This window comes from Hyperolius riggenbachi, chromosome 12 (genome assembly GCF_040937935.1).
Source record: "Hyperolius riggenbachi isolate aHypRig1 chromosome 12, aHypRig1.pri, whole genome shotgun sequence".
Taxonomy (NCBI): Eukaryota; Metazoa; Chordata; class Amphibia; order Anura; family Hyperoliidae; genus Hyperolius; species Hyperolius riggenbachi.
In genome coordinates, this window is record NC_090657.1 from 85,156,912 (window position 1) to 85,180,706 (window position 23,795).

General features: G+C 42.4%; 1 protein-coding gene across 9 annotated transcripts in view; it reads right to left on the reverse strand.

Annotated features, from left to right (window-relative positions):
• The window catches only part of BRCA1 (BRCA1 DNA repair associated), a 243,881-nt gene that overhangs the window by 88,448 nt on the left and 131,638 nt on the right, over positions 1–23,795 (reverse strand). For 8 of the 9 annotated variants that reach the window (XM_068264418.1, XM_068264421.1, XM_068264423.1 and 5 more), the window contains exons 15-16: positions 20,205–20,518; positions 5,770–5,857 (exon numbers count right to left, since the gene is read on the reverse strand). In XM_068264418.1, coding sequence (XP_068120519.1) covers positions 5,770–5,857; positions 20,205–20,518 — 402 coding nt within the window. Of the gene's footprint in view, positions 1–5,769; positions 5,858–18,727; positions 18,831–20,204; positions 20,519–23,795 lie in introns of those variants that run through there. The other variant, XM_068264424.1, reaches the window with a different exon arrangement.

The window sequence follows — 23,795 nt, forward strand, 5'->3', positions numbered from 1 at the left end:
CTCCAGCCAGAGGCATTCTCTGTTCTGCAGGGATTCTCTGCTTGCACATCTCAGCAGGGGCTACTACAGATGCCGTTTATTTGTTTTCATGCTCGAGGGGTGCGCCAGGACACCTCAATCACACAACCACATAAATCAGGGCCTTATCGGTTAGCCTGGAAAGGCAGTCTCAACTTCAGCTTTAGAATCCTAGAAGATTACAAGTGCACATGACCCAGTGAAACATTATATACAGGGCTTTAGAGCTCATTGGAGAGTATGTAAACTTATCACACCTGACATTTTCCTTTAAGCCATGAGATGAGATTTAAAGTGACAGGCAACCAATTTAACTGCCTGGTGTTAAAAGTAAACCTAAAGTCAAAACTGTCTGGACTTTAAATGGTTAATACTGAAAGGAACGAGATGCTCTTTTCATTTGGAAATAAGGAAACGATGTAAAGAGACCATGAAAACTGTCTCCCTGGATTCTGCAGAGCTAAAGGTAATTCGGCCTTCTTAAAACAGAAGGTATTTATGATAATTCCGCTTTAAGGGTGCTACTGTCCTTTCCCAGGATGCATCTTTTCTTACCTAAGGAGAGGGAAGGCTCTGGGTTCTATAGAGCCTCCCCGCTTCTCTCCCAGTCCCCGTTCCAGCACTGGCTCCCCCGTAGCAGTATTCAACCAACTTGGTCAAATACTGCTGTACCCAACGCCGGAGGGCCCCTCCATACTGCACACGCGAGAGCGCCCTTGAGTGTGCGCAGTATGGAGCCACCTGTCTTCTGGAGGACTTGGCTCCCGAAGTCCCCCACGGTGCGGGATTCAAATGGGGACCTTAGCGCTGCCCCGGGGGCATAGAGAGAGAAGAGGGAAGGGTCTATAGGAGCCAGAGCCTTTTCTCTCCTTAGGCTAGTATCTGGCTTTTTTGATTTTTTTTAAACTACTCCCAATGACACCTAAGACAATCACAAACAACTGTCTTGGCCAACAGAAATCTAGTTTACGTAGGTAACTATATTTCTGCATCTGCAGTTTCCTGGCAATGTTTGTTTGCACCATGTGGACTTCAACAGATAGCACAATGAATCGAACACATATTGAAAAGAGTTGAGGCTCTGCATTCAAAAGGTATATTTGCAACTACAACTATGAGAGAAGCTCAATCACAGCTCTGGTTTGTAACAGAGTTCAAGTACAAAAAGGAAGACAACCAGGTGAAGCAATTAATCAGGAATTGATAACAGCATAGAATGGTATAAAATAGCATGTGGTTAGCAAGGCTCGTAGCTTGACAACTTTCACAGGTCAATGTCTGCTTCCTTAGGAAAGATGCAAATTGTCACAAGATTGGAGTATGTAATAACAAATTACAAGATGCACTGTCAGCATAGCAATCTATAAACACAGCATGTGAATCAGAATACTGTGGGAGTAATGAGCCCACAATCAGATTAAAGTCTGGTACATGCTTTAAATATCTGTCAACTGAAATGATATTTACAGATAGATTTATTTGAGTGGCAGCATAAAAACTAGCACTATACAAGTGTGCTGCTGGGCACAAAGCTAAGCTGCGTGTGTGGTTGTATGGAGAAGGGGGGGGGGGGGGGTGTAGAAGTGCGATTACCACTGCTCTGTAGAAACTTCCTTTATATGCAGTTGACTAAAGAATCTAATGACTGCCATTACATATAAATAATAGGAAACTGAATCTCAGTCAAGCCACAGTGAACGCTGCACTATCCCACTTGTGTGAATGAACAAAACATATTCTTGGATTACCAACTATCAAGTCTGGAGCTTTAGTAAAGCTAAACACTTGCTTACTGCAGCAGTAAACCAATTCCCGTTTATGCTTCCAATACCTACTAGTCAAGCCAGCAGGTACAGTGGCCAAAAATCTAAAAAAGAAAAATACACAGTCCAGAGAAGAGAAAAGGTGTGGCGCTACAAGCCATTTAATTGCTAGTGCATACAGTATAGCAAGCAAAGACACGTGCATATGTGGGGATGGGAGGGAGGGGTGCATGAAAGTACGGAAGAGTAAAGAAAGAGAAGGGAGAAAAAGAAACGCAAATGGAAGGAAAAAGGCTGGATGGATGCATCATTGCCCCCACAAAGAAGAGGCTGTGCAAGATTGAACTAGAGAGAGAGGGGAAGCTATTAACCACCCTGGCGTTCTATTAAGATCGCCAGGGCGGCTGCATGAGGGTTTTTTTTAAATAAAAAAAAAACTATTTCATGCAGCCAACTGAAAGTTGGCTGCATGAAAGCCCACTAGATGGCGCTCCGGAGGCGTTCTTCTGATCGCCTCCGGCGGCCAAAAGTAACACGGAAGGCCGCAATGAGCAGCCTTCCGTGTTTGGCTTCTCCTGTCGCCATGGCGACGAGCGGAGTGACTTCATGGACGTCAGCCGACGTCCTGACGTCAGCCGCCTCCGATCCAGCCCTTAGCGCTGGCCGGAACTATTTGTTCCGGCTGCGCAGGGCTCAGGCGGCTGGGGGGACCCTCTTTCGCCGCTGCTCGCGGCGGCGGCGATCGGGCAGCACACGCGGCTGGCAAAGTGCCGGCTGCGTGTGCTGCTCTTTATTTCATGAAAATCGGCCCAGCAGGGCCTGAGCGGCACCCTCTGGCGGTAATGGACGAGCTGAGCTCGTCCATACCGCTAAGGTGGTAGAGAGGGCGGCAGAAAACCGGATCATAATCGGGCCTAGTCTGTGGAGACAAAATGGGTGCTAGAAGAGTGCCCAGGTTGCAGAATGGACAGATAAGGAGGTACCCATTAAAGGATAGTTCTACAGTAGCAAATACAGTATATTAAAGGGACTCCGAGCAGTGCAGAAACTATGGAAAGATGCATATCATTTTAAAGCTCTCTTTCTCCTCTTTCCAATGATATATAAACCACCACCCTACGCCTTTTAGTTTTCGCTATTTTCGCGATTGAAATTGCCGCGGCCGCGATTTCGATCGCGAAAATAGATAAAATTAAAAGGCGTAGGGCAACGATTTAGGTGTCGTCAGAAAGAGAGCTTTAAAATGATATCCATCTTTCCATAGTTATATTGTATTACACAGGGCAACTTTTTGTCAAATTCAGCAGCTGCATTCAGCAGAATGGAGCTGCTGACACTGGGAAAAGTGTCGTCCTGTGTAATACAATATAACTATGGCTTGATGGATATCATTTTAAAGCTCTCTTTCTCCTCTTTCTGACGACACCTAAATCGTTGCCCTACACCTTTTAGTTTTCTCTATTTTCGCGATCGAAATCGCGGCCGCGGCAATTTCAATCGCGGAAATAGCGAAAACTAAAAGACGTAGAGTGGTGGTTTATATATCATTGGAAAGAGGAGAAAGAGAGCTTTAAAATGATATGCATCTTTCCATAGTTTCTGCACTGCTCGGAGTCCCTTTAAAGGCAGGCTAGAAATCAAATCTAAAATTTAGAGCAAAAGACATATATATATATAATTCAGCCACTGTCCAAGCTCCTAGGCGCAACCTAGCATAGTAGAAAACAGAAGACAAAAGGTCACCCTACAGGACAGGAAGAACGCAGCAATGTCACTAAGAGCCAATACTGAAGGTCTAAGTTCAAGGTAAGATCAACAAAGCAAGCAAGGTCCCATCGCATCAGATCACAGGATTCATTGCAATTCAAGTCTTAGTAGCTGTCTATGTAGGTATAGTGGACACAGGAGGCAGCAAGGAATCTTGCTGGTGTGAAAGGTGAGCACCGGGGAAGGGGGGATGGCAGGCGGAGGCGCTAGGACAATTTCCAATAGATTTCATGCTGAAATCTATTGGAAATCTATGTGCAGTGTGTGGGCAGGTATTAGATCCCTCTCTGACCTGATTCGATCTATCGGGATCTATCTGATGGTCGGTCTGGTGACCATGGTCTAATATATGGCCACATTTAGTATGTCCCGCAGAGTGAAAAGGCCATGAGAGATAAAGCTGTAAATCTGCTATTACTAAATCCCAAAACAGACACAATAAAGAGATAAGCTGTGAAATAAAATCAGCAAAATGCTGCAGCCAGTTCTGCATGCCTTCCCTTCAGTGCTATAAACATGCTTCAGATAAGCTGAAGACAGAGCATTTTTTTAAGGCAGGGATTAGAGAAAGGAGCTTTCAGATATATCAGCAGTTTTCCTATTAACCTTTCTGTATAGAAATAATCCGTTAAAATCCCAATAACCTGAAGACATATTTCAGGGATATGCTTTTTTTTTTTTTTTTTAAAAAGGAGACTTCACTATCGGGCTAGTTAAACAGAGGGTTTTACAACAAAGAACACTTTTGTTGCAGAGGAAAACCTAAAGCAGACCCAAACCAAACATTTTTTTAATTCAAAATATTTAGTTGCACCACTCGGACACATACAAAGATAAACACTCCTTCAAGCCTATGAGCATTTCAGTGCCTGCTTTTCCCCCTTTTCTTTTCATAACTAGGGATATACAGGTAGCAACCATTACTTCTGAGCTTAGTAGGAGGTTTTAGATCATGGGTGTGTTTGTCATCACCTGCCCTCCCTCACAGGGGCATCGTCTATGTGAACTCTCACACAAGCTGAGATCACCTCCCCTGTGACATCATCAGTAGCAGCCTGTGTTTTTTTGTTTTTGTTTTTATCTCCTCCACCAGTCTGCCGGATTCTGTCCCGGCAATATGAAAGGAAGGGAGGGGTTCCTCCAATAAATGTAAAATATTTAATATTTGTCATCATGCAGCTGAACAAAGGATGCTATTTATTATTATAAGTTAGAAAATATATTTTATTTATGAAATCTTGTATTTTTAATTTGGGTCCAATTTAAGGACACCTGAAGTGAAAGGAATATGGAGGCTGCCATGTTTATGTCCTTTTAAACATTACCAGCTGCTTGTCAGTACTGCCGATCTTTCAGGCATCAGCGGCATCTCAATCGCACACCTGAAACAAGCGTGTGGCCAATAGTCAGACTTCAGTCAGAAACATCTTATCTGCATGCTTGTTCAGGGTCTATGGCTAAAAGTATTAGAGGAAGAGGACCAACAGGACAGCCAAGGCACTCGGCATTGTTTAAAAGGAAATAAGTGTCTCATTACACATTAGGGAGAATGGTGAGACGGCTCACAAGGCCAATTCTTGATCAAAGAAAGCAATGGATCTGTCCTACATCAGTGTGCTGCTAATGGCCTCAACAATATATGCATAGCACCAATAGCCCAAAGAGGCCCAAAAAGGATCTCCAACAGGAGCTGCCATACAGGTCTATAGTTACTGGAGGAACATCTTGATACGTTTTTAAACGAATGATCTTCCCTTATCATTGCCATTGAATGGATATCGTTAATAGCTGGTGGCCATGTGACTGTGTATTTAGTGCCTGAACATTTCTAAATATAAGTGCTGCTTTTAGTTTACAGCTATCCTATCGGTATCCTCCTAGTCATAGAAATGATTACCTCTGCTCATTAAGGAATTGTGATTGCAAGTCATTAGGTACGGTTGCGTAGAGCTCATTTATAATTGTATTTGTTTTTGAGTTACATCCACATCAATCCATTGTGGCTCATTCACAAACTGTGCCAATGCATTAGTCATACTGTGCATCAATGCAGCCAATTCCTTTTGCATACACAGAGCTAGAGCATATCATTACTAAATCTGTGCTTGTAGTCATTGACAAGCGTTTTCATTTTCTCAATCACATCCCATTTATTCAAAATAGCTAAATGGAAACATTTGCTGTGTGGAAAGCAGTAGTGTCTAATCTTTAGGAACGTCACCTGTTTTCATGATGACGTGAGTGGTCGAGTCTGACATCTGATTCGCAAATACGCTCTGAGTCTTCTTCGCAAATTTCTGCACCAGAATCTGAAAGCAAAACCATGTATTAGTAGGTGAAGAAAATGAAAGAGTAAGACAAAAACCCAAATAACGGTTTAAAGAGAACCCGAGGCGTATTTTCTGAAGAGAATAGGACACAGAGGCATGTTCTCTGGAAAATGACATGCCTCTGTGTCCTTCTATTGCGGCTGCCAGTCCCCTCTGAAAAATAGCGCAATCTGATTATCGCTAGCCTTCTGTGTACCGAGCCTGGCGCTATTTTTAAGGGGGGACCGACAGCTGTTGTGTGCTCCCTTTGTTATTGCCTGAAGAAGCAGGACTATACACGTGAAACGCATTGCAACACTTTGTGGAGTCTACCAATACATTTATGTCTATTAAAATTGACAGTTTTTGTGTATCTACTTATAGGAGGTAAGTCTGCCACTGCCTTCCAAGCATTTTTAACGTTCTTAGTTTATTTTATACTTCTGTTTACTACGCAGTACTTGTATCCACCCCTGGTGCAGGGGTACAACCCCTTTTTTCCTATTTACAGAGAGTGACTTCTTAATCCTGAGTGGGGACAGGTTAACCTTCTCACCTGCCTATACAGTGGTTGCTATGGAGGTAATGCTGGTTTCTGAGTATATAATTCGTACTCCTTTTTCATCATCCAATTACCGGTACATACTACACTATATTGGGCTCATTTCTTTTATAGTCCTACATAAGACTGGAAAGGGGTATATCATGAAAAGCAAAAATATATTCACCGCAGGCAGCCAAGCTTCAGTAAACATGTGTTGTTGGCATTTTCAAGTGATCTAATAAAATCTGTCAGGTCAGTCCTCCAGTGTGTGCCCAGAATAAATTTACACCGAGCCTCTACTAATGTATATTCCATAGGAACATATGAAGTAATAATCCTTTAAAGGGAAGGTCCAAGCAAAATAAAAAAATGAGTTTCACTTACCTGGGGCTTCTACCAGCCCCATGCAGCCATCCTGTGCCCTCGTAGTCACTCACTGCTGCTCCAGTCCCCCGCTGGCAGCTTGCCGACCTCGGAGGTCGGCGGGCCGCATTGCGTACATTTTTACGCATTCCCGCTAGTGCAGGAACATTAAGACATACATTTTTACGCATTACCGGTTCAATGCGTACATTTTTACGCATTGAACCAGTAATGCGTAAAAATGTATGTGTTAATGTTCCTGCACTAGCGGGAATGCGTAAAAATGTACGCAAAGCGTCCCGCCGACCTCCGATGTCGACAAGCTGCCAGTGGGGGACTGGAGCAGCAGTGAGTGACTACAAGGGCACAGGATGGCTGCATGGGGCTGGTAGAAGCCCCAGGTAAGTGAAACTCATTTTTTTTTATTTTGCTTGAACCTTCCCTTTAACAAGCAGAGTGGCTTCTTATCTGTGCTTGCTATGCCTCTCCATTATGTCAGTCGGATCTCTAGAGGCTTTCTTTAATTTGCAGTAAAGTTTCTAAAAAGATATCAAAGAAAATCTGTCATGTCACAAAAAACACAGCCAAACTAACAATACTGCCAAAACACTGCTTGTCACAACTCGTGACAAGCCTCACATCGATTTCTTTGCACACTAGTAACTCTAAAAGATCTCTCACTAAAAGTTACCCGACTTACACAAAACAAAGTCTAGCTCCGGTCACTCATAACCCACCTAGGTCTAAAACCAAACAAGTCAAATTGTAAAAGCATTCGTATTAATATTAATGACAATTAAATGTATTACCTTTTGCAAGTGGACTTTTCAAAATCACGAATGTGAAGCTAGGTTTGCCTGCAGCCTTGCAACTATCCATACAAAATTAACGTCTCTCAACTTTTCAACTTTTTAAGGTGCATACACAGGTCTATCTATTCTCAGTGCAGGCCATCTCAGCGCAGGGTGAAGCTACAAAATGGCTCACCCTGCTCCTGTACAAACTCTGGGCCCATGCTGATTACCAAGAGGCTTTTAAACAATATCACCTCCTGACAGAAGGAAAACTAAGCACTAGACATGGTTTGAAAAATAGAAACCACACATAATATTGTATTAATAAAACGAGGATATTGGAATAGCAAGTACACAATACAACAAGAATGGGATATGTGGATAGTGTTATTTGTTGCAAATCAGAGCAATATGTATCCATCTATATGGGCAATGCTATATAAATAAAGGTAAGACGAGACAAGAAGTAATCATGTTACATACCGTATTTTCCGCTGTATAAGACACATCTAGGTTTAGAGAAGGCAAAAAACAGGGAAAAAATATACTAAATCTGGTGCGTCCATATTCCAGGAGCGTATTGTACATGTTATCCCCCAAATGGTGTCCTCCTGTTTGCCCCATGTGTCCTCCATGTCTACCCATGTATCCTGCAATGAGAAAGTTCAAAACGCTCTACCCCCTCAGATCATACCAGCAGGTGCAGGACCAGGACAGCCAAACCAATTTTCAGATGTGCAAGGAAGGATCCGCAGACCGGATGCTGGTAGAAAAATGCTGTAATTCTTTATTCAGAAAATTCCACATGACATGGCAATATTACACTGCGCTCATTTTCATCCTGCTGCTGTCAGTGGTCCCACCGCCCACACAATGCATTGCCTGCTGTCAGTGCCACACGTCATTCCACCTCCTCCTGCTGCTGCTGTTGTATTTATCCTGCTGCTGTCAGTGGTCCCACCGCCAGAGTCCACACTATGCATTGCCTGCTGTCAGTGCCACACGTCACTCCACCTCCTCCTGCTGCTGCTGTTGTATTTATCCTACTGCATGTATCCTCCTGTTTGCCCCATGTGTGCCCTTGTGTCCTCCTGCGTTCCCCATGTCTATCCATGTATCCTCCTGTGTGCCCCATGTCTACCCATGTGTCCTCCTGTGTTCCCCATGTCTACCCATGTGTCCTCCTGTGTTCCCCATGTCTACCCATGTATCCTACTGTGTGCCCCATGTGTACTCCTGTGCGCCCCAAGTTTCCTCATGTGTCCTCCTGTGCGCCCCATGTTTCCTCATGTGTCCTCCTGTGCGCCCCATGTGTCCATCCGTGCACCCCATGTTTCCCCATGTGTCCTCCAGGTCTCCCCACGTGTGCTTTTGTGTGCCCCCTCTCCTCATTTCTCCTACTGCCCCCCCAACCCCATGTCTCCGCTGTACCCCTTGTTCTGCAGGCCCCCTCCGTGTGTGCAGTCTCCTACTGAGTCCCCCCTCCCTTTGGTCAGAGGAATTGCTGCCTGGCTCCTCTCATTGGCAAAGTTAAACTCCAGCCCAAATGTATTTGTATTTTTGATATTTTGAGGGGAAAAAAAATAAACCTAGCAGGCTTGTACTACTTTACATGTACTAGCATGCTTGTACTACTTTACAAGCTATCGTTAACCCTCTGCACTGAAAACGCACACTCACAGCAAGCTGGAACTCTAGTAGTGAGGAAAAACTACTAGGTTGCAAAAATGGAGGATTTGGGCTTCCAAATTGGAATGCACGGATTTTGTACTGGACCAATTCACCAGTGTTGAGGTTTCTTTCTTAGAAGTAGTCTCTACTCTACCTAAACCAGTCAGAAAACAAGTGAACACAATATGCTCTTGAACCTGAAAGTCAGCCGGTAGCTTAACCACAAAGGCTGCTAAGACACGTACATAAACAAGAGTCACTATGATCATCCTGCTGGGACTTAAATAATGGAAAATCAGCAGCTGAGGAGAGTAGTCAGGCTGTAGCTCTCTTGCCCCTATGCCAGCACAGCCCTTTTATTTTCATGGTGCAAGTGGTGCAGTTTTGTCCCTCCCAAGAGACACGAGAATGGTTTATGTGCATGCATGTGTTCCTTTTGTTTAAAGGTAAAACCAGAGATTGCCTCAGTTTGAATTTCAGTTTCAAAAGCATAAAGTGTTAGCTTGCTCACTGACTGGTGTAGGCAGAGAGGGGACCAATTCCAAGCAGGGAACCTCAACGCTAGTGAAATGGTCTAACACAATATCACAATTAGTCCATTTTGGAAGCAAACTATTGTTGCAACTAAATACAATTTTGAAACTTAGTTTTTAATCACTAGTTCCAGTTTGTTGTAAGTTTGTGTTTTGAGTGCATAAAATGTGTACATATAAAATGACCACTCCCCTCAGCACCAGCCTTACCCTTATTTAAGTACCAGCAGGATGAGGATGGTTACCCGTTGGTGTTATAGGATTGTAATGATTGTAAAGGATCACCTGCTGACCAAAAGAGACCAGAGGTAGGAAAATAAATCCTCCCTTTAGGAAATTAAGGAATATAGATATGTTCTTGGAGGATATGAAAACCAGAAAGCCAGCTTAGTGTAGTAAATACAAACATAAGTTGCCAGAATGGCAACCAACCACAAGGGCCTTAACCCCATCCCCACTCAGGTCGGCAAGAGATTTCTACCAGGTAGTCATTCTCCACAAACAGGAAAGATGATGAGTTTGTAAAACCATAACACTTAAATTAGCCTCCCACCAAACGCTGGTAACACTATGAGATTAGCAGGAGGAAAATAAAAAAAACTGTTAAAAAGGACTGTAACCCTCAAGGCTAGTACCCATGTCGCGATTTTGTGTGCGATTCTTCCAACGACTGGCGATTTTATGAGCGCGCAGCGAATGTTTCTGTGATCTCGAGGTGGGTACAAGGGTGCAATTAGGGCAATTAGGTGGACTCTTTGCGACGCACAGCGATAATGACCGTCACAGCAGATCACTGACGACTCCCGTGCAGAGTGCCACTATCGTTTGAACTCTCATTTGCTCCCCACACGCAGGAAGCTGGTTCGGGGGAACACTTATCAGGTGACGTCACTATTATCCATCTTCCTGCCTCTTCAGGGGAGTATTCAGCATTAGAGGAAGTGTTAGTAACACCTATGATAATTGTCGCCAGAACCGGTACCTGGCTTGAGATATAGTGCCAAATTTTTGTTTCAGTGACAAATTTTGAGAATCTCCTCATAGCCCTGTTCCAGTGCAAACTACAAGAAGTGAGGCAAAAGCTTCTCAATGGCAACATTCACAGCAGTAAGACCCATCCAAGAATTTAATTCCTGTCCATATTATGCAAAACTTAAAAAAAAAGAAACACTATTCAAATAAGGAAGAAATCCCTTCTCATTCGGATTCAAGCTCAAAGAGACAACCTTCTCTGCAAAAGTTTAAAAAAAAACATTGTAGAGAGAAAAATATGCACAAGGGCATTATTAATGAAAATACCTCAACAGCACTGTACTGTGTGTGTGAGTACAAGACAGCACATACAAAATCAACACAATGGGAGAAGCCATAGATACACCAGCCGTAGTTCAAGAACAAAGTCGTTTCCTATTAGAATAGATGCAGAAACCTCACTTTTCTTCCAGTCAGGTCTCAGAAAATCTTATTTTTTCTGCCTGAAACAGGAAATAGAATTCCTGAATGCTCAAACTGTGGATTTTACAGATCAATTCTTCTTTGCAGTGCAATTCAAATTCATTTCTCAATAATTTATGAAGCAAGTGGAATTGAGAGCTCTGATGGAGGGATTATGAGATGAGTTTTGTTGATGGCATGTGGCCCAACTCTCAGAACGTTGCAAGCTACAAAGTACGAAAGTGGAGCGAATGCCAAAAGGTCGTTGTCAAAAGCAGATGCCTCAACATACAGGAAAAAAAATAAATTCACAAAAGAAGCCTGCTTGCCTTGATGCAAAAACCGAAGCTGCTACATTGAACAATTGCCATAGGAAAGCATGAAACAGAAGCAGACACTATACTGTCTTACTGCAATCCTATAGGCAGAGGTAGTGTGTAACAAAACTGCTTCAGTAAAAGCATTGCAGTTATGCAAAAACTAAACCATAATCTTAGATAAACAAATGATGAATAGTTCTCCTTTTCCAACCAAATTCAAATCAAACCAGTTCAGAAATGTTAAAAACTGCTTTGGACAGAATCTGCAGCAAATTGTGTTAACACAAACAGCTTGTTGCTTTAGATTCCTTGTCAACTGCTTTAAAATCAAGTTATTTACATTAAAACTATCAGTGTATGGCTATCAATAGTCTACAAATGTTCTTGTATCATATATATTGTAAGTTTGTATACAAGACAAGTGAAAGGAAAAAAAGTCTGTGCATTTTATGGACCAAACAACACATTATAAGGACTGGCACCAGGTCTCCCGCCAACCAATCTCTCCGCCACCTGTAGGATAATAGTAATCCTTGCGGCCCCTGCAGATTATAGCAACAGTGGAGCGATCTCACCTGTTCTCCCCATCTGGAGTCCTGTCTTCATTATAACTTACGAGCATGCTGCCATGCCAGGTCCGTGGTGAAGACATGCCACTTGACCGGAAGGAGCAAGACCAGGAGGAGCAAGACCGTGGTCTGGCACGCTGGCCTGACAGGTAAGTGTTCCCTGCTGCTGCTGTATTATGCAGCAGCTTCTTTGGGTTGGCAGAGAGACAGCTTTGGAAAGGGGGGTATACCATCTGGCACTGGCTGCCGCTATCCTGCAGGGTCCCGAGGGAGCAGCGTTAGTGTAGGAAGGGGGGAGGGCATCGAATGCTGCTACTCTGCAGTGGCCCTGGTTTGAGCCCTGGTAGTCACTCCTGCTCCATGAAGGAGCATCAGGCTTTCCTCCTCTAAGCTTTAATAGTCCTTTAACTTACCTCTGGTATGTGCCATCTTGAACTAGAGGACTATCACAGCATGTGGCTCATTTATTAACACCTGTGCAGGGAAAACTGGAACAAAACTGCAAAAATGGACCAGATGTCCAGTTCACGGATTATGATTGGACACTGTGTACAACTGCTCAACATCTACATGTGTTTTACACCAGAATTGCTCCAATTTACTTGCACTAGTTTTTACTTTTTTTGGGCATTTCCACAACTTATTATGGAAGTGGGCGAGTAGTACTAATGAACCCTGTACTCATTAAACCAGGTAGATACAATCCAAAATATGGCCTGTTCATATGGATAATCTCTTCTTTCCTTCACAAAATGTTAACAACAACAACAAAAAAAAGACAACAGCAACCAGTTACTTTTTTTGTTCCTTTTATTCTCTGACCTGCCTGGAAACATAGGACACGGACTGTGTGTCCTTATACATTGAGTGCGTGAGGACCATTGTCACAGACACTTCAGCAAACAGAGAAGATAACCGGTACAGCTCTCTATATAATCTCAGAATATAAACCCTGTTACTCCTCATCCCAGGATGACAGTGATGGAGGACAACGTTTAAACAGCATAATGCACTCATTTCCTTTTTATTATATCCATCATCTTACTAATCCTGACATGGCATATGATATAGCAGAATCGCTGTAATAGTTTTAATTAAGTTCCTGAAGGTTGTGTTGTCACGTTCTATGCAGAATTATACACTTGTGGAGGAAAGGCCTGGTGCCAAGCCTAATGACATCCCACACAAGGCTGCCAGCATCGTTAGTAATCGCGCTCTGATTAATTGCTGGAATTTTCACTGTTTAGTCGTGATCTACTCAAGCAGCTAGAGGGCCAGAGATCATCCTAGACTGGAGCTGGAAAGGATTGCTAACAACATAATGGCTGATTTTATTTTAGATGTGCTCTTGTAGATGTGCTCTTGTAGATGTGCCTCACACATCTTCCTAATGAATCAGCCCATATTAAAACAGACACCCCTCTATTCAAGAGAATGGAAGCGGTGCGTTATGGTTACTTCTCATCAATGTCCACACAGATACAGTATGTAGGGGACATCCTGTGAAGCCGGTACACTGCTAGGACAACAGGATGGTAAAATCAAAACTAATGGTGCGCACATACATTCAATTTTGATTGGCCAATGCTGTCCCCTGAATCAACTGGGGTATTGTGAGGGTCCAAGATAGAAAGATACCTACTGTTTATTTTTTGGGGTGTTTTTATTGTTCTGGTTGGACTTGGACAGATGTCTTTTTTCCATCAAACTATGTAGTATAAGAACTTATCTACACAATCTGTTCATAGTATACTAAATGGAAGTGGTACAATTTGGTCAATGATTGGCCAATCAAAGTTGGAATTTGTATGCATCCTAAATATTGCTGCCAAGGCTTTGGCAAGTATCCATTACAGCTCAATGATGCTTATCTCACCATAGCAGAACCTGCAACATATACGTTCATAAAAAATATCTCCAATATCTATTTCACCTATAAATGTAGCCCGTATAGTAATTATTGAAGGTATTTGTGCCTACTTTTGTCAGCTGGTGTAAAGATAGTACCCAAAAATGCTGGTGTCACTTTCCTGTAGCCAGAATCATCAACTCTTGCCTAATTATCTAGGTTTTCACTTTCCCATCAGCAGGATCACATGGATACAGAACAGGCACTTACACAGAACATATTGCACTGTGTTTACCATCATGGCAGGGAACACCTATCTGAACGGGTAGGGTTATTGCAAACAGCCTCTCTCCTCATATAACATGCAAGAGGTGAAGTGTAGCAGCCAAAGCAGGGTAAGTGGTAGTTATGTCCTGCCATAGCAGAGAGCCACAGAGACTGATGGGCAGCATTTTTAGTTCACCAGGAGCTGCCCTTATAAGGTGTATAAATGTACATGGGGTCTACCTACTTGAGGCTACTACTCCCAAATACATAAAGGCTCTCTGTCACTTGTCATTTATTGATCAACTTACTCGGCATAGACTTATGACAATACTCTATGGACAGCCAGTGTGAAACTTGTGCTGCTTGGTCAGGGGGAATCAGCAGTCTGTAGAGTAGAGGGTTCAGACCCCGCTATGCCGGATTTATATGATAGCAACGCTTTAAAGGCTGGTCCTTTACTGAGTTAGCAATCATGAAAAAGGCAAGAACCGCTCAGGTTTTTGACGGTGGTGGTTAACTGACGAAGGCGTGAATACGCTGAAACACATTGTGATGTCACCAGCACACAGGAGTCCCGCAGCGAGGCACCTAGGATCCATCTACCATCTGGTCTACAAACTACTGTTAGCTATGGCGGTTTTGAAGCTGCACCCACCCAGGACACATTGAAGGGCTTCATGCCCATCTACATACTTATTCCTACTACTCCACCGTGAGTGTATTTTTTATTGTCCTTGTACACTAATAAAAACATTGGCACACTACAGAGTGCTCCTCCTCTCTGCCTTTTGACAATACTTGGACAGTGAAAGCAAAAATCAGACTTGAGTAATAGACTATCACAGATAAATAAAACCAGGTACACATTATGCAGTATGTGGTACACATTGGGTAAAGGATAAATATCTTCCTGATATTGATCATGTTACCTCTTCTACCACTTACACCAGTGTTTCTCAACATTATATTGGTATGTACCCCTTTTAAAACCCCGTACTCACCAAGTACCCCCTAGCACAGTAAACATTATCACAAGTACCCCTTGACAAATATATATTTAATTGTAGTATATGATAATTAGTTCTGAACAATTTCCAAGCATTTACTATTGCTTTTAATCACTTAAAACACTAATTTGGTGTTTTTAAAATAAGATTTGTCATTTTCTAAAACTCTAAATTTGTTATTCTTAGTCAAGTATATCAAGCCTGAGTACCCCTTGAAACCATCAGAAGTACCCCCTGGGGTACGCGTACCACACGTTGAGAACCTAGGACTTACACCATTCACCAATGCTGGTTCTGCTGTTGCTAGCTTCTTGCTGCACGATACAGACATTCCCAATCAATGTCCAAAATATATTTTGACAAGTAGGAATTCGATCAAGCACCATCTCCACTGCATTTAAGTTGCCTTTTTATTGCATTCGGATAAATAGGTACAATCACATGGCAAAGATTACGGTAAGTGCTTGTTATAGAGAGGTTCAAGAGGAGCATCCTCTTCTATTTAAGCCAACCAACCCTCTGACAAGAATACACTGCAACAGCCCTATGTAGGCCTCATTAACACTGGAGCGCTTTACTAGCAATTTCAGCTGCCTTTTCATTTGCTGGCAGTCACTAGTGTTTTAAAAAACGATAATGTAAAATTTATGGCAATTTTCACACTTAGCGATCAAGCGATTTGCTGAAATCACAAAAGCTCTGCATGCAGCATTTTTTAGTGATCTCAGAGCAACTGCGTTTCAATGTTATGGAATCGCAAATCACAATAATTCCAAAATCGCTTTCCTTTACAGTGAAAAATCCCTTTGCAAAATGCTAGTGATTTTGCTAGCATTTTGTGATTTCCAGTGTAAAGGAGGCCTTTTACTATGGCTCAAACCTGGGAGCCAATCAAAAAGTCTGGACACCTCTGTGGGGACCAATCAGCAAAGACCGGTATGTAAAAGAGACACGCCTCCCAAAGCGCATATCTGATGGGAAACAAGTCTTAAGCAAATTGCATCAACCATAGGCTTACAAAAGCTGCTGTATGACAAATGCGGAAAACCACTTGAGAGTGGAAAGACGAAAAACCGCCAAAGTCTCACGAGACTGCTAATTGGTCGCTCCAGAAAAGCAGATTGTACTCCACAGAACTAGAGGGGGTGTTGGGGAGTCTCCATTGCACTGATCCTTCTACCTATCCTGACCTTACCTAACATATTACAACTGCGTGATGTATTCCTATGTATTACTCAATATGCTCTCTATCCATTTCTACCAAGCTGCTCCATTCACTTTGATTTAACATTATACAGGTGCATTGCTGCTTATTTTGCTGAATGCTTTTTGCATTTGTTCATTTAAAACACTTTTTTTGCACTATATGTTTTGCATTGAGCACTTCGAATTATGAATCGGATATCGTACATTCACTTTATATACAGAACACGGGTTCTAATCAAGACAGTGTACACTTGTGAACCCTTATTGAAGCATATCATTTATAGTCCAGTATTCTACTGATTGGTGACAATTAGTTGTAGCAGTGCATTTTTTTTAGGATTATTTTAAATTACATTTTATTGGTGAATTATCTTGAATCCGACACCTCAGCTTATGAAACCACCGACTGCAGGTACCCAAAATTACTACACAAGGCCATTCTCAAAGTGTTTTTGTTAGACAACAAAAAACAGCCACCCTCAAAGATCAGATGCATACATTGTTTCAGATTCCTTATTTTGATTGTTTCTGCACAGACAGCTGCAGCCTTGCACACACTAGCTTCGCAATGCCTACCGGGAGTGTAGGTTTAACTACTGACACAGGAACAGGAGTGTTACTGGGCAGGATGTACTTTAGAAAGACCATTAAGAAATATACGCTGCGGGACCTCTCTGCCTACTGTGAGCTGGAAGAAGCCCCAGGTAAGTGTATTCTTTTACATTCGGGCACTCCTCGGAGTCCCTTTAACTCAGTTTGTACATTAAATGATATATAACAAAACTGTAACAAAATAATCATAGATTGGCTTTGCTATCTATACAATAAGCAATTAACAAAACAAAAAGACAAAGATTTATAAAAAAAACGCTGAAATCTAGAGCGCATTCGGTTTCCTATAAACGAAAAGGCGGCAGATATTACAGTAAAGATGGCACACAGATTTTTCTGGCATGAAGTGGAGCTTCATGTATAAAATAGCACTTCACACCCAGCAAGCTGTAAATCATTTGTACATGCTTAACCAGACACTGGATATAATTTCCTCGCCAGAGTTCCTCCGAGCCACACAAATAACACAAAGTGTCAGGATTAAGATATTTTAGAGGAATAATCACCTATAAAACACGCATGCCGACAGGGAGCCATTTCAACTATCTGCTTTAGTTGCTATGAAATGTCCCACTGCTTTCTCCGAAATCTGCACCGCATACTGATTCCATTTAGCAATGTGTATGAAGCATAAATGCACTCATGGTTGGTGGTGCATGATCAGCTTTTTCAATGTCAAATAACAGCCATGTCTTTGCCCGCACTGGCCATTCTCCAAAGCCTGAATAATACATTATGAAAAACCGTGCAGCTAGCGCTGGACATTTTAATCTAGCTATGGGCTGGATCATGTCAGCCAGGTATGTACAACAAATCTGTAATAGAAAAAAAATGTGGTTTCAGAGACCTTCAAAAAGCCCTACGGGGTACGTTAAAGAAAATTAAATCAATTCAATGACGTTCAAATCAGGATGTTGACTGAGCCACTCCAAATCTTTACTATCTCTCATGCTCTGTCTCTTTGTACTACTGCACAACCCAGTTGGGTCTGAATTCAGATCCTGGGCTCATAAATGGATAACACTGGGAGAGCGCTAAATTCATACTTCTCTCAATTATGGCAGCAGAATCAGCAACACATGACTCCACCATCACACTAGCACCATGGTCAGAAGCATTGACACTTGCATTTCATAAAGTTCCTCTGACTCTTCAGTCCAAATACTAGTAGGCTCAGTTGAAAAACGATCCATTTTCAGTGTCAAAAAGATCAGTTTATTACATTAGGCATCAGTTTTTCATCTATGCGTTCCGTTCCCAGTCGCTATACCCACTTGGTATACTCATCGGCATTAATTTCGTCCGGATGATCCGGAATCATCGCAGACTACCCAAACTTGCATTTCGTTCGTTAGAAGTGAACTAATGGGTCCATCCCAGACAGACTGATGTAAACAGATCTCATTGCTTTGCATAGAATCCATTCACATCCCTTTCATTTTGTTCTGCTAAATGGAACTTTTTTGTGCCAATGTGAACCCAACCTAACAAAGGCATTTGGCAGTAATCAATACTTTTTTGGCAAATATTAGGCTTCTGTGATTTTGTTTGAGAGATGTTTTCACCTTACAACTCCCCCATGAACACCAGTTTTGACCAGTATCTCTCTAGTGGCAGAATCCTGATGATACTCACTGAGCTAAGAGGCCTGAAGTTGCATCTGGGTCCGTCTGTGGCTTCCTAGAGGAGTTTTCTATGTTCTCTGAAAGTAATTTTACTAGGAAAGCCATTCTTGGGCAGATTTACCACTGTTCTTTGTTCCATACACATACTCGACCGGCATAGTTAAAAAAACGAGCGATTCCTAATGGTTAACGGCAAACGAACAATGTCAGAGCATGTTTCAATGCAGCGATGGCACAATGAAAGTTGTTAGTGAAAGCATGAAAATGAAGACCCAAAATTGCATAACTAGTCCCACATAAGTAGTTTCAATGGATTGCAGCAATTGTTGTCCAAACGGATCCACCAGGATGGAACAGTCTACACAGACGATGACCACTGTCTTGTACCATCAATGAGACACACTAACGATTCTTGGCAAACTAGCTGTATGTAGAGAGCTTAAGTTTCCTCCATATGCAGCTACTGGCTCTCTTTGTGATTCACTGAAGTCTCAGATGTTAAGATTGTTTGATATGCTTTATAAACCTTTCACAACTGATAATTTTCAGTAACTTTCTATCTCAGATCTTTAAGAATGCTTTCTGATGAAGGAAAGATGTGTTTGTTCAGACCTTTCAGACAATTCCACATAATTAAAAAGGTTCTATTTAAGTGTTTACAGGTCTCTCAGCAATCAAGCTCGCTGTGTCTAGTCTAATTTTACCTCCTGTTATTGAAATATGGATTATTGGTTAACTGAGCGACTAAAGAGGAAATTACGTTTTCACTTGAGTGATGTGGGAATTAGTGAACGGTTTCCCATCAATAAATTAAATAAGCATACAGAAGCGGTGTATTGTGTTTACTTGGGCTGACTTCTGTATTATACTGAACCTAGCTGAAGTCTAAAACAATGAATTATTGATGGATAAACAAAAGCACAGGAAATTGGAAAGGGTGCAAATACTTCTGCAAACCTATTTTTGCTTTGCACTTTTGGGGAAATGCTTTTTTGGACAGACAATAAAAAACACACCACTCATAATAGCATGCTTTCTGAAGAAGCAAGTGCAACAGTTTGATGAAATAACACCAGGAGAAAAAGTTGATGGGAAATATGTTGATGGGAAACAGTTGGAAAAACATTTGCAATATTAAACCTAGTAAAGTACAATCTCAAAGAACATGGACCATCAGCTTGGACAAATACAAAATCACCATGGACTGCAGAACACAGGATTACTGAGAAGTGCCCAGAGATAGTGTTGATGTTGAGTCATCAATACCTAATTGACTGAGTAATGGCCTGACAACACCTACACACCTTATCCAATAATTCACTTCCCTATGGTTAGAAAAAGAAAAAGTAAAGAAACTGATGTTTTGTATATACTGACAGATGAGGAGTTCAGATGTTACATTATTGCATACATATGATCCCGTTTTCTTCTTCTAATTATCCAAAACATGAGAAGTTCAAAGATATACAAACATCAATAGGTGTGCTCCAAAATATTCATGCTAATTGGCTTATAGAATAAACACTGGAAACGTGGGCAAAGACTTTACTTACCACCTCAGTCTGACTCAGACCAGATGCCACAAGGGAAAAGTTACTCCTGTTCGGTATCACAGGGATCTTCCCCAGTACTGAACCCGATTTAGTTCTTGTGGGTGATGTGAAAGTAGGAGATGAGCTTCTCTTAATACTTCTAGTGTTCACCTGCCCTGATTGCTGCTTAGGCTCTGTAGACTCTAATGACAAAGGGGCTCTTCCAAAAGTGGAGATTCTATTTGCTGTTCCATGACCTTCAGGCAAATGAGTTAGGCTTCTACTTGGGGAAATGGTTGCTTGATGTAAGTGAGCTCCTGAAGTTTCACAGGCTTCTGTATCACAGAAAAATAAACATATTTATAGTTATGAGTCTGCCCACAGTAAACATTTGCTATACAGTAATGAATACTATTATTCTTAAAGTGTATAGACAGATTCCCTGGGTTTTCTACCTCTGTAACCCTATTCTCCGCATAAGGCATTTAAAGAGAGCCCCGAGCCGGAACATGGGTTTAGAATTACATACTTAAGTAAGGAGCGGGAAGCCTCTGGATCCTAATGAGTCTTTTCTCAGCATCCTCTGGTCCCTGTAGCCACTTGCAGACCCTCTAAGATGATCTGTGCCACACTCCTCTTCTGACACTAGTGCAGCCGCACAAGCACAACCATGCAGTAGCACAGAGGGGTTGGTGCATGAGCGGCTCTAGCTTACAGCACAACTGCACTCGTACTTCAAGTGAATTGCAGCCCCGATCACATTACATACAAGCCCTTGGCGGTAATCTTTGGAGGGTCCGTGCTCAGCGATGGGGGACCAGAGGACAGAGAGGAAAGCTTCATTAGGATCCACAGGCTTCCCTCTTCCCCGGCAAGTATCTGATTTAATACCAAGCTTTGGCTCGGGTATACTTTAAGTACCGTAATTTTCATATAAAACAATCAGCCTAAACACAGTTTTCCTAAATCCAAAATGGCAATTATGTAACCAAAGCAGGGATCACAAAACTTTTGTGAGGGAGCGTCCAGAGTCTTCTGCAATGCTCCAAGATTCCTTTTCCCATTGATTGCTACCTTGTAACTATTAGTAAAATTAGAACGCTAATCATCTAAACAAACAGGCAATGGGTATTAAGAACACCTTCACTGTTCTGCTAGCAGGTTGCGTGAGCAATATTAGTGCTTTCCTTTCCAGCAAGGTCAAGTTTGATTCAAGTTTGATGGAGGTTCTTTAAGTTATCAACAATCCAGTTTAGTGTTAAAGAGAGCCAGAATTGGGCTCATAACAAACAAAAAAAAAAAAGTAGGCTACCTGATCCGGGGTGGGGGTGTGGTTCGGGGGTCTTGAGTGAATCAGGTAACTGCAAAAACTGCAGCCCCCCGCCACTCCTGTGGACTGCAATGGCCTATTTTCAATTTCCTGATCTCTGGGTCACAACGCTGGAATGAGAAACTGTGTCTCATTCACAGCGTGCAGGGAGACGGGGGAGCGGCAGGGGGTGCAGCCAGGGAGAGCTGCCCAATGGCAGCTCCACAAACCCTTCAAGAATGCCCCTTGCAGGCATTTTAGGCAACTATAAACACACTAGATGTGTGGTTGAGACCTCACAGAAGATCATATTGGCTTAGAAACACTGGTATCCCAGTTCCCCATCAGAAGCATCGTGCTACAATTGGTTTTCAATACACCAATGGGAGTAATCCTTCCCCAGGGAGGATTCTCATTAGTTCACTGAATAGTGGACCAAAGAAAATGCTTGCTGGTGCTCAGAGAGGATTTCCATTTGTACTTGGAAAACCACTGGTTTTCCAAAGCCTGATGCTTCTGATGGGGCTTTGGGATTGGTATAACAGCATTTTGAGCATGCAGGGACCCGAAAGGATGGGGGTAGAGGAACATGGTGACAGGTACTGAGCGGGCAGCGACACCAAACAGGAAAATGGATCGGTTTTTACAGGAATAGTTTTCTATCTGGTACAGGTTCAATCCAGCCAGAAGCTGTGAAGCACCTGAAGAAGTTAACAACACATTATGCCTGTGGAGCTAAAAGGCAATGCAGACGTCAAAGGAGAGGAGCATCGTCCAATAAGCCTTCCCTCTATTGCAATGGAATGCTGCTACAAGAAATGGCTGATGGGGAGGATCCTGACCAGGTGCCATGGAAGTGGTTTGACATCGGCTAAACAAGGGGGTTATGCACAAAGGAAACAAACTCTGCCACTGAGCAAACATTTGTGCCTCGTGTCAGGCATTATCTAATTATCTTGTTTGCGGTCATGACAAAAAATAAGCAACATAAACTTAAAACCAGGGTAAGTAGTAATCCAAAGTAACAGAACCAAACACTTCTTTAAGTTCAGCTGGGGAATTTTACGGTCAACCGTTACAAACGAGAGCAAACCTGTAAGAAAACTAATATCTTCCATTAACAGTCTCTGGAAAAAAAACACATTTTGCTTGAAAAGGAAAAGGTACGGTTTGGTTACAGCCTATTGTTTATCTAAGGAACAAGTCATTTTGTGTGTAGAGATATATTGTGGATGAGGATGTGCACAGAGCCAGAAAAACAATTCAGAGCAGTCATCCATCACTGGCTCTAATAAAGCTAAGGAAACACTTTCATTTGTAGCACAATCCAACAGCCAATAAGTTCTCTCAGAAAGCACTTGGGTGCTGCACCACTACAGTTCCCTTGCACACCTGCAACGGTATTGAAACGTACAAAGCACCAAGTCTCTCATATGAAAAACATTGCTGTATGACAATTCAGCTTGAAGCATGCTGGGGGGGGGGGGGGATCCTTTTGCTATATCTAATAAGAATGAATTTTTTTTCCTGAACTGGGAGTCAAACTCATGACCTCATGCTTCACAGGCAGAGGCAGTACCTCTGGGAGTATAATAACCTGATGGATGCAGTGAAATCCCAGTGACCAGAAATGAACAAGGACAATGTATACTGAGCATTCGATAATTTGTATGTACCATTTATACTGAAATATAAACTAGGCTACATTTTTACTAACAGAACAGGAAAAATTGGTTGACTCAAACACAAACCAAGGGAGCTTCACTTGGCCACTGCTTGCTCAAACCAGCATGCCTGTTTTCACATGGGTACTGTTGCCACTCATGTACCCAGCTGCTCATGATCCCAGTCTTGTCGTCGCCCTACCCTTTTCTATGCAGCCACTGGTGTCCCTCTCCTCCCACTTTCACCTGTAGTGTACAAAACTATCGAATTTACAGGACTGTCCCCCTGTGAGTCTTGCAGCCACTAGTGTCTGTTCCATCCACTGTGCAAAAAGGGGGGGATGAACAAATACTGGCTGCACTTCATGGTTTGTAGATACAGTATGCTCCTGCAGTCAACATATGAAAACATAAACTCCTTTCTCTGTCCTTCCTTTTCTCTTGCTTGTGTTTGCTTCAAGCATCAAAGAGTCTAGAACCGACCCTGCAAGTGGCCATGGGCCTTTAGTTCCACAGTGCAAAGATGTGTGTTTCAATACCCAACAGAAAAGCTCAACTCATGAAGCTAACCAGACAATGGCAGACTAATCTGAGAGATATCACTCAGATCACCAAAGCTTACAGTGTGTGATCACTAAT